This window comes from Cyprinus carpio, chromosome B22 (genome assembly GCF_018340385.1).
Source record: "Cyprinus carpio isolate SPL01 chromosome B22, ASM1834038v1, whole genome shotgun sequence".
Lineage (NCBI taxonomy): Eukaryota > Metazoa > Chordata > Actinopteri > Cypriniformes > Cyprinidae > Cyprinus > Cyprinus carpio.
The window spans coordinates 21,440,011-21,452,031 of NC_056618.1; the positions used below are offsets into that span (position 1 = coordinate 21,440,011).

The following is a 12,021-nucleotide window of genomic DNA, read 5'->3' on the forward strand; positions in this document are numbered from 1 at the left end:
ATTGTATTGTATTGTATTGTATTGTATTGTATTGTATTGTACCGAAATACTTCCCATCCACGGCACAACACTTCCACCTAGTGGCATATCACATAATATGCTTGTTATTCCAGTCTCTTGTCTTGATTATATGTCTATCAATACATATTGAAATCATATATAATATTTAAAAATGTTAATTTATGGCTTCTAGAGAGACATGTTCAGACTTGCCTGCTTGCACTTGTAATGATGTGAATTAATTATTACCAAGTAGGCGTGTCTTGATGAATATATTTGAGAGATAAGAGCATTAGGTCTACATCTAACTCTCTTTTCTTTTCTTTTCTTTTCTTTTCTTTTCTTTTCTTTTCTTTTCTTTTCTTTTCTTTTCTTTTTTTTCTTTTCTTTAAAATTAGAAGTAGTTTTTCAGACGTGCATTGTTAATTATTCATGAGTAGGCGTCTCTCTCCAGAGGTAGTTTAAAAATGCATAAATTGCGCAAGTCTGTTACACTTTTTTTCTTAAGGACGCCAAGTAAAAAAAAAAAAATTAAAAAATCTTTCAAAGGCAGACACTTTTTAAAATAAATAAATAAAAGAAACTTTAAAGTTTACAAATGCTTTTCCAGACGTGCTTGTAAAAAAACTAATTAATTATTCACGAGTAGGCGTGTCTCCCACAGGCCCCTTATTCCTCATTCAAAAAGTGCATGTAAACTACGCTAGGCAGGTTAGTATGACCAAGTTGAGAGTTGAAACGAAACTTACTCTAGTTTTAGAACCGAAAAACAAAACTTTACTGGATCAATCTCTTTTCCAGACGCAGGCTGGAGGAGCACATGGCGGCGACAGAGAGCAGCTTAAGCCCGGCGGTGGAGTCGGTTGTGCCGGCATGCATGTTCGCACCTGACCCGGGCTGCGCGGAGGATTCGCCCGGCGCTGAGCGCAGCGACGCCGGCGACAACCAGAATGGGGAAGCCGAGGATCATTTAGACCTCACCAGCAAGGTGGCTCTCAGGCCTAAGCGTTCGTTTGAACACTTCTCTGTGTGCATGAACCATTACAAGAGTTTATTTAATAAATGCGTGGTGTTTAAACACATTTAACAACTTTGAATTCAAAGCAAACACGCTGCGTGAGTGACACGTTGGCTGTGCATGTGAACGCCAGCTGGCACTGCAGCAACTGTACTAACCCCAGACTTATGTGCATGTGTGCGATCAGACCTGGACATGAGTAACATTGTGATAGAGTGATCTAAGGTTGTTGCACTTTTAATGCATGTAAAACTGCAATAAAAAATGTGCAACATGAAAAAGCACAGTTTTTGCTACAAATACTGATATGTAAGTGACCAAAAATGATTTTGACACTCTTAAGTCACGCCTAAAAGTATTCATTAGATTTGATTATATTTAGAATTATAAAATATAAAAACTCAACTTATCTTTAAGATTTTTTTTTTTTTCAAATTATTACATTTATTTTCAAATTAATTTGCCAGTTTTCAAGCTTAACGTTTTATGGATGTATTATGTTTTTAGAGTTTATAATAATACAAATAAATTCTTACATTTAATAAAATAAAATGGAATTATTAAATTACAGATAGACTGTTAGAAAATTGGTTTACTTGCAAAAAATGGTTCAGAAAAGTTAAGTTATAGCTTGCTGTCTAAAGCAGTAGAATTAATTTTATTTAAACTTTTTTTTAAATAATTTTCATAATTAAAAACGAACCAAACTACTTTCTATAAAAGTTATTTATTGTTTATTCATTCATTCATTCATTCATTCATGCCAAATATTTTTTCACTGTATATATAGATACAGAATATATATGGAATGCATACCAGTATATTGGTATCTTCAATAGAGTTAGTCATAGCCTGCTGTCTAAAGCAGTGTAATTAATTTGATTTAATTATATTTTTGTTTTAAATCATATAAAACATATATGTTTTGCAAAAAAAAAAAAAAAAGAAGAAATAGTAGAAATAGTAGTATGAAAATTGTGCTTGTTTAATGGCATTAAACACTTCTAAGTTTTGCTTCAGTGTCCAAATTTTTTTGGGGGTCACTGTGAAGAGATATTAAATACATGGAATGCATACCAACATTTTGACGTCTTAATATATTAAAGTATATGCTCAACAAATATCTTGTTTTTCTTCTATAAGTACATTTAACAGTACTTTGATTATTTTTGTTAATTGTCGTCAGTTTGCACTGGTCAGCCCTACAGGAGAGCAATATGAGTGTTTACAAAAGCAGCTGCGAGAACGAATAGAGGAAGGATGCGGAGAAACCATCTATGTGGTCGGAATGGGAACAGGTGAGACGTGAAAACAGTTATTTTAAATTTAAATAATATTTCAATATATTACTATTTTTACTATATTAAATAAATGCAACCTTGGTGAGCATGAGCGATTTCTTTCAAAAAACATTTAAAGAAAAATCTTACAAAACGTTTGAACATTTTTATTTAATCGACAAAAGCACTGCTTTAGCGAAAGACACCATGCAATATCGACCTTGTGACGGTCAAAGGTTGTTGATGTGTCTTGTTTTGACCAGATTTTGTACTTTTGCCCATCTGTCATATTTATTCTTGTATTTTCAAGCCTTTTTTTTTGCCATAATTTCAGAAACTGATTTTGACTTTCCTATTATGTCCTATTATGAAGTGTTGATAAATTCTTGGTGTCTCTGTCTCTCAGACGGTGGTGATTATGGTCTGGATGAGCGGGATATGGAAGCATCTGTCGCTACAGTGCAGTCACTTTGTGAACAGGTTGATGCGGACCTGATTCTGCTGAGAGAGAGGACAGAAACAGCAGGACATGTCCGGGATTATCTCATCCGTCGTCGAGTGGGAGAGGCAGACTTCCTGGAAGTCAGGTTAGAAGATGTTTTACAAAGAAATTGTTAAAAAATTATACATTTATTTGCTTAAAATCATCTCTTTTTTTCAGAGTGGCGGTCGTAGGTAATGTAGACGCTGGTAAAAGCACACTTTTGGGTGTCCTAACCCATGGTGAACTTGACAACGGTCGTGGATTCGCCCGCCAGAAGCTCTTCCGCCACAAACACGAGATGGAGAGCGGCCGGACGAGTAGCGTCGGTAATGACATCCTGGGTTTTGACCAGGAGGGGCAGGTGGTCAACAAACCGGACAGCCATGGAGGCAGCCTGGACTGGACCAAAATCTGCGAGAGGTCATCGAAGGTCATCACTTTCATTGACTTGGCGGGCCACGAGAAGTACCTGAAGACCACGGTATTTGGCATGACTGGCCACATGCCGGATTTCTGCATGCTAATGGTGAGTGGGAATAGGTGTGCCACAGGTGTATGTACTCGGCCGTTTCAAGTTTTATGAATTCTGTCTTTTTCTGTATCGCAAAGGTGGGAAGTAATGCAGGAATCATTGGCATGACTAAAGAGCACCTCGGTCTCGCTCTGGCCCTCAACGTTCCTGTTTTTGTAGTTGTAACAAAGATAGACATGTGTCCCGCTAACATCTTACAAGGTAATGTGACTTTTTACTACAGAAGTTTTATCAACAGCATTTGTGGCATAATGTTAATCAGTAATAATTTACAGAAATTATTTTTAATATATAGAAATTTTGTAAGATACCAGGTGCGCACAAATTTTTGCAGATGGTGTTTTTTTATTATTTTTTATTTTAATGTTTTTATTTTTATACATTTTATACTATAACCACTACATAGTATAAATCTACAATTTTTTTTTTTTTTTTTTTTTTGAACATTCATTTTTGTGATTTGAGTATGATATTCTATGACTATGTGTGGATGAACTTGTACACTAGGGGTGTAATTTCTGCATGCTTGTGTAATATACGCACAAATACTTCCTGTGATCCTTATTGATATTGATTATTAAATGTTATTGGGTTTTTGGAGTTCGGAAGTCATAAGATGTAACGAAATTAAAGTTAAAATTATTTCCTGGTTTAATCAACAATATCCTGCAAATGCCTAAAGTGTATGTTTTTTTATAGACAAATTTTGTGTGGTTTCACGTTGCAGAGACGCTAAAGTTATTACAAAGGTTACTCAAGTCTCCAGGGGTTCAAAACAAGGATGATGTCATTGTAACAGCCTCAAACTTCAGCTCAGAAACCTAAAACTACAAAAAATAAACATAAACTTAAACAAAACATTACAATAACGAACACCAAGCATTTTAGGATGAGCCTCACGCTTTTTTGACTCAGGCCACTCAATTTTTTTGACCTAGAATGCCATAAAAAAAATCTTATCAACCACACAAAAACTGTAAAAGTTGAATTTTTAGTCACTCCTGTGACTACAGTTAATTTGTTTACATGAAAAAACATTGGAAATCAAGATGCTTTTTTGCCCGAAGAATCTTTGTAAGCATAAACCACAAACAAAAAGTATTAATATCATCTGTAGTAATGAGAGCAAATTAAACCAAAGCATTATTTTTGTGTGCAGAATGTGTCCGATTTTCCAGATCTCAAATGTGACGGGTGAAAACATGGACTTGTTGAAAATGTTCCTGAACCTGCTGTCTCCAAGAACGACGTTTAAAGACGACGAGCCGCCAGAGTTTCAGATTGACGACACATATTCAGTGCCGGTACGACACATACCGTCTCTGTACTTCTGTCTATCTCTTTCTCAATCGTTTGAACCTCTCGTATGTTCCTCAGGGTGTAGGTACCGTAGTATCAGGGACTACTTTACATGGATTAATACGGCTAAATGACACGTTGCTCCTCGGTCCGGATCCTCTGGGCGTCTTCATCCCCATCGTCGTCAAATCCATCCACCGCAAGCGCATGCCTGTTAAAGAAGTGCACGGCGGGCAGACCGCCTCATTCGCTCTGAAGAAGATCAAGCGTTCGTCGATCAGGAAGGGGATGGTGATGGTGTCGCCCCGCCTCAACCCACAGGCATGCTGGGAGTTTGAGGCAGAGATTCTCGTACTGCACCATCCAACGACGATATCGCCGAGATACCAAGCTATGGGTGAGTAGGCAAGACAAATGTTAAATATTTTGACTGATTTTTTGTTACTCATAATATTAAATAGGCCTACTTAACATTATTTTAATATACAGTAGTCTGTTAAACATTTAATAAAGATTAGCATAAATATTTGACTGAATTTTTGATTCTTATGATATTGAAACGTAACTTTTTTATATAGTTTAAAATATTTAATCAAAAGTGTAAAAATAAATATTAGACTGGATATTTGTTTATTATGCTAAGAGTTAATTACGATTTTTCTATGTATATATATATATATATTTTTTTTTAATATTCAAAATGATTTTTTGTTTCTTGTGATATTTAAAACATTTGCTTGTTGTATAATATATATTGAACATATAAACTATCGAAATAAAAAAATAAACAAAAACATCCAAAATAAAATATTTGGATTTTTAATGCAGCAAATATTTATTTTGCATTATATTTATTTATAAATCCAAATATCTAAATATTAAACAACTATGTAATATATAAATAACAATTTATATAACAACAATATATATATATATATATATATATATATATATATATATATATATATATATATATATAAAATATTGTTCGCATATTTAGGTAAAATATATAAATATATATATATATATATATATATATACAAATTTTAAATGAACTAATTTACTATTACATTTTAATAAAAATTTTAATATTAAAAAATGAATAGTAAAATAAATTACTTTTAAAGACAATATGAACAATTTTTAACTAAATTAAAACTAAATTATTTTTTAATTAAAACATTTAGAATTTATATATAAAAACTTTTTATGATATAGACATTTTGTAATATTTAAATTTTGACAGATAAATTCTGTTTCACGTGCTTACACTTTTATTTTCATGTCATAACCAGTATTTATAAGTATAGATCTACAGGTTTACCATTATAAAATTGGGTATCAAAAATGATAATTGAATGTTTGTACTGGGAAAAACTGCTGCTGTTTTACTGAAGAAAAAGTATTTAAAAAGATACATTTAACATTACGGGGAATACACACATTTAGGCAGATGATTTTGTTTCGGTTTACTATATTTTTTTACATTTTTATTTTGTGTTTTATAATATTGTTGTTAACCAATATTATAGTATAAACCTTAAATTGTACCTTGATGAAATGTAATATAGATATACATAAAGAAATGAATTCTCTGTTTGATTTTAAGAAAAATAAACCCTTATATTATGTGCTTTCAATATTGGCTTCTAATATCAATGCTTTTGTTTTACTGAAGGAGAGGTATAAAAAATATTTCATATTTGTATCTTAAAATATATTGTATCTCTTTGGCACTTAGTCATGAGTTTGTCTGTATCATAGTTCACTGTGGCAGTATCAGACAGACGGCCACCATCATCGGTATGAACAAAGACTGTTTACGGACAGGGGACAAAGCCACCGTACACTTCCGCTTCATCAAGACCCCCGAGTACTTTCACACGGACCAGAGACTCGTCTTCAGAGAGGGCAGGACCAAGGCCGTGGGCACCATCACTAAGGTCAGAGGTCACAAAAATATTCATCCTATATATACATATATATGGTTTCTTGAGATTTATCCAAATGGAAATTGTTATTGAATTGGTTTTACTTTAGTTGTCAATCATGCTTTTTTTATAATGTCAGCCAATAAAGTATATAAAGAGATCTGCAACCTTCCAGCATGAGTCATTAAACTGGTGATGCATTTCCTTCTGAAAGTCCTGTCTGTTGTCTTTGCTCGTACGACAGCTGCTTCAGAGCAAGCCTCAGGCCAAGATGCAGTCTACCAAGAAAACCTCGTCACAGGTGGAAGGCTCTTCATCAGCCTGCGAGGAAAGCACACAGATGGGAGGAAGCCCTCAAATGGGACAACTGGTGAGAGTCAGCAATAAAGCCATAAATAAGGGAAACAATAATTGTACAAACTGTATGTACAGATATTTTGTTCTATATTGTAAAATTTTTAAAAACAAGTCAATAATAAAAATAATACTTATATTGTATTATATTTTAATTTTACACACACAAACACACACATATATATATATAACACACACGTTATATATATATATATATATATATATATTATATATATAAACACACAACTTTATTATTATATTTTAATTATATATAATATTTGTAGTAACATTTTGTATTATATATACATATATATATATACACACACACTTTTTATCATTATAATTATATATAATATTATTAATACCTTTTTATTTTATATATATATATATATATATACACACACTGTATTATATTTTTAATTACATATTTTTAATAACTTTTTTGTATTTTTATATATATATATATATATATATATGTGTGTGTGTGTTTACATTCTATGTTTAATCTAAATAATAACAATTTGAATTTATTGGATTTCATTCTATGTTTAATCTAAATAATAACAATTTGAATTTATTGTAATACAATAAAAAAAAAAACACAAACACACTTATGTAAAATATATTTTATATTGTATAAAATAATTGTATATATTATAAAATGTAAACTAAAATATAATAAATGTGTATATATTTTTATTAAAATATTTATCCAATCTATCTATCTATATAAGTTAATTATACTACTACTGCTAAAATGACTAATGTATAAAATAGATATATGTTGTGAATGTGTGTGTATATATATATATGCACACACACACACACACATTTTATTATATTTTAATTATATATAATATTTTTAATAAAAACTTTATATCTATTTATATATACAGTGTATGTGTGTGTGTGTGTGTGATACAACACACACAAACTTTAATATAAAGAGTGTAGTGCTAATTCATACAATTGTAAAATATATTTTATATTGTATAAAATAACTGTATATATTATAAAATGTAAACTAAAATATAATAAATGTGTATATATTTTTTATTAAAATATTTATCCAATCTATCTATCTATGTAAGTTAATTATAGTACTACTGCTAAAATGACTAATGTATAAAATAGATATATGTTGTGAATGTGTGTGTATATATATATATGCACACACACACACACAGATTAATAATCATGTTATACAATCTGTAATGTCCGTATTATGCTTGGTATTAAATCCTTTTCTCTCACTTATTTTCATATTGTTCCTTATATACTCTTTTTTTTTCTCAATATAATATTCATCTCCAAGCGTTCATGGACACTTACAGCCCTTGAAATTTCTCAACCCTTTTCATCCCCAATACACCAAAAACGGTCTTTACTCTTCTCTTCTGTCCGTGGCTCAGTGCGGTAGACAGCAGGGGGCAATGAGACACTTTGTACAGATCGACACAATGAGAATAAAGTTAAAAAAGCACAAGAAAGCAGTGTGAAGTGAAGGTAAAATGGTTTAAAACATTAAGGTCAGACTCTTTAAGCTTCTTAAAAATTTAATTTGCTAAAGTGTAAATCGCAGAGGTATTAAGAGCATTACTTTCATGATTATAAAAGACATTAGAGTCTTAATGTAATGAATTAGGCTGATTTATTTCCTGAACAGTATTTGAATGAGACAAATCACCTCTGAAAAGCACACAACTCTTTCGTTTAGATTTAACGGTTAATTGATTCTCCCATTAATGGTCACTGCAGACCAAATTCTGGGTTTTGTTTCTATGTAAGCAGTGTTTAAATAGTAAAGCTGTCCTTATTAACCATTACTGAGATGTTAAATTACAGGTTTACAATCAGAATCTACTGAAATTCACTCATTCAGTTATGTTTTAAATTGCCATTAACTAAAAGATTGACAATATCTACCAAAATTATATAAAAAAAAAGCTTTTGCTGATAAACATAAAAGATAATTGTATTGCATTTTCTAAATTTGAGTCCAAGATTCATTTCATTTGATAAGAAGGAAAAAAAAAGAAAGAGAAATAAATAAATACATACATAATATGAATGAGAATAATTCAGTATTTATTTATTTATTTAATTGATGTATTTTACTTTTACTGTAAATTAAAAGTTTCCATTTCTGGAAATAAAATGAAATGTTATAATATTAAATATATTTGGTTCATCATCTCTTTCAGTTGAATTCATTAAAATTTGCTTAGTCAGACAAGTATTTAATTGCCAATCATTTATTTAAATAAATTAGTAAATTAAATGATTAAAATTTAAGGACAAGTTTCATTCATTTTGCTGAGGTGGAAAAAAAAAAAAATTTTTCAAACTGCCTTCCCTTACAGTTTGTTAAAACAGCACAATTTTGTTGAGGAAAAAACTTTTCGAACAACAAAACAGCACAATTTTGTTGAGGAAAAAACTTTTCGAACAACCACAGTATTTTTATAGTGAGATTGGTATTTGATTTTGATTTGTATGAGTTTTTAAAATTAACTTTAATCACAATTTTAATGTGCTTTTAACACAAAATTAGTAAAACAAATGACACTTTGACTTACATTTATTTAAAAGTGAAAATGACGATGAAAACGATGTTTATTTACTTTTTAAATTTATTTGATCTGTAATGCGTTTCTCGCGTACTCATGGAAGTGACAGGATTTTAACAAAAACTGATAAAAACACAAGTAACATCTTTTGAACTAATATTGTGACAGCTGCCTTTTTTCTTTTTTACTGTTTTTGTTTTTTCCTTAACTTTGGGTCAAATTTAAAAATAACTTTAGTGCAGAACCAAAATCTGTGTTTTTTTTTTTTTTTTTTTTTTTATCCCTTTTTTTAATAAAAAAAAAGAAGTTTTTTTTATTGTCTCTTTCAGTTGAAGTCTGGTGGAAGTGGTCGACGGCGTGGAGGCCAACGGCACAAAGGCAAATCAGCACTGAGCAGCACTGGAACAACTACTTCAGCAGCTGGAGTGGGCAGCAACTGAGCTGCATCCAGCTCTCTCACCCATGGCTAGCGGTCAGCTGACTTTTACATGTTAAGTGAACACCAGAGGGCAGTAAAGCCTTTTTTCTCTTTCACTCTGCCCTTTTTTTTTTTTCTTTCACTAAACCGGACTGAACTATTTCTCCCTAATTAGAAACGTTCATCTCCACTGACACAATCGTGCCAAAACCCTGACTGACAAGCAGCTGTTGTGTTCCTCGTCCACCCGCTCTTTTTTTTTTTCGCACCCTTATCAAACCCTTTTAATTAATATTCTAGAGTCTCAACATCTTGTAATAAACACCCCAAAATCCTGGATTTTGTAGCCGGAATATTTCCCCGAGGACCCAATTAAGCAGCCCACGACTGAATCCCTGTTTGTGTTCAGCAATTTTGATATTTTCCATGTCATTTTCCTCCTTCAATTGAATTTGGCAAATGCTAACGCAGATGAAAGGGAGAAATCTGTTCTGCTTGTCAATCTCTCATGCCCCCTCATCCTCTTCTGATTTTAATGAGCATCGTGGCTGCCGAGATGCGCAAAATCACGGCAGATAAAACCGGTCCCTCTTGGGGCGTCTCAAATTAGGTGGCTTTCTGCTCTCCCGTGTTGCTTTTCATTTCGTGACCTGGCATTACTTACAAAAGGTCTTTTTTTATTTATTTTTTGCTTAAAACGGGAAGCTAACTGAGATGACGTGGCATTTCATTCAGATTTCTGTTGTCATTTTCTTATTAAACCTAATTTTCTGTCTATTCTGTAAATTACTAATTTACCCCAAAATGACAATTTGGTCATCATTTCTTCACCATCAGTTGCTCTTTTCTGTGGAATTATAATAAATAGAGACTTTTATTATTATTTTACCTCACAAAAGTGGTTTATAAATCTGGAAGCTCATTTCCAGCACAGGACTTAAAAAAAATAATAATAATAATAATAGTAAAAAAGGTAACTGTGACTTTTTATCTCACGATTGGAATCGTGAGGGGGGGGGAATTGAATTCTCTGATTTGCGATATATAAAGAGTTTAGAATTTACTAATTTTTCTCTGAATTCTGAATTTACATATCGCAATTCTCTTTTTTTTTTGTTCCACCATAAAATAAAACATGCAATAAAAAAAGGTATGTAAAGAGTTTAGATTTTGAAAATTTTGACATTTTTTTTTCTCTGAATTCTTAATTTACATATCGCAATTCTCATTTTTTGTTCCACCATAAAATAAAACATGCAATAAACAAAGGAATGTAATAGTTTAGATTTTGAAAATTTTGACATTTTGTTTTTTTCTCACGAATCAGCTTTTTTATCGCAATTCTCATTTTTGTACCACCATAAAATAAAATAAAACTATCTCACGAGTCAGCTTTTTTGCTATTCTGAATTTATAATAAAATTGTGAGAAAAAAACAAAACAATTTATATTCACAAGATATAAATTAAGAATTCTGAAAAAATTTAAATAAACAAGAGTTCAGATTTTGCGAATTTTGATTTTTTTTTTTTTTCACCAAATTTACATCACGCAATTTCTCAGAGTTTGCATTTTGCAATTCAGTTTTCAAATGCAATTTCTCAGAGTTTGCATTTTGCAATTCAGTTTTTGGTTTCCACCATGCAATAAAACAAACTGTAAAAAAAAGATAATTGTGACTTTTGATCTTTTTTTTTTCTTGCAATTGTGGGTTATAAACTTGCAATTGCAAATGAACTTCTCACGATTCAGATTAGTTTCTTAACAAATGACTTCAAAAGACTAGGTATTTATCTAAAAATGTCATATGAACCACATTTATGGTGCTTTTGAAGCTTGAAAGCTTCAGTTCCCAGTAAAATTGTGAAAAGAGCAACTGTTGCACAAAGGAAAGAATGTCATAGTGGTGTGGAAAGACATTAGGGTGAGTAAATGAGTGAATTTTCATTTTTCGGGTGAACTATTCCTTTAAATATGAACCTAAATTGGAGTTATTCTTCTGTGAATCTAATATATATTTACATATCTGTGTGATGCCTGCTTGGGATTGCATTCAATATGAGGTTTGTCAGGGAAAGCTGTGTTGAAATGTTGTAAAAGTTTTGAAGTCCCTGTTAAAAAGAAAGTTCAACAAT

General features: G+C 31.3%; 1 protein-coding gene across 3 annotated transcripts; it reads left to right on the plus strand.

Moving 5' to 3' along the window:
* The first annotated feature begins 638 nt into the window (after positions 1 to 638).
* LOC109064590 (GTP-binding protein 1-like) lies at positions 639 to 11,133 on the plus strand. Of its 3 annotated transcripts, none has more exons than XM_042749454.1 (12): positions 639 to 711; positions 802 to 988; positions 2,205 to 2,316; positions 2,705 to 2,885; positions 2,960 to 3,308; positions 3,392 to 3,515; positions 4,042 to 4,133; positions 4,472 to 4,618; positions 4,692 to 5,010; positions 6,378 to 6,556; positions 6,789 to 6,914; positions 9,798 to 11,133. In XM_042749454.1, exons 2-12 carry the CDS (start codon positions 821 to 823, stop codon positions 9,906 to 9,908), a joined length of 1,908 nt encoding a protein of 635 aa, XP_042605388.1. In that variant the 5' UTR covers positions 639 to 711; positions 802 to 820; the 3' UTR covers positions 9,909 to 11,133. The 3 variants fall into 3 exon arrangements, with proteins under 3 accessions (XP_042605388.1, XP_042605389.1, XP_042605387.1); XM_042749455.1 differs by lacking the exon at positions 639 to 711 and having other exon boundaries at positions 718 to 988; positions 9,798 to 9,907; positions 9,944 to 11,133; XM_042749453.1 differs by lacking the exon at positions 639 to 711 and having other exon boundaries at positions 718 to 988.
* The last annotated feature ends 888 nt before the right edge of the window (positions 11,134 to 12,021 follow it).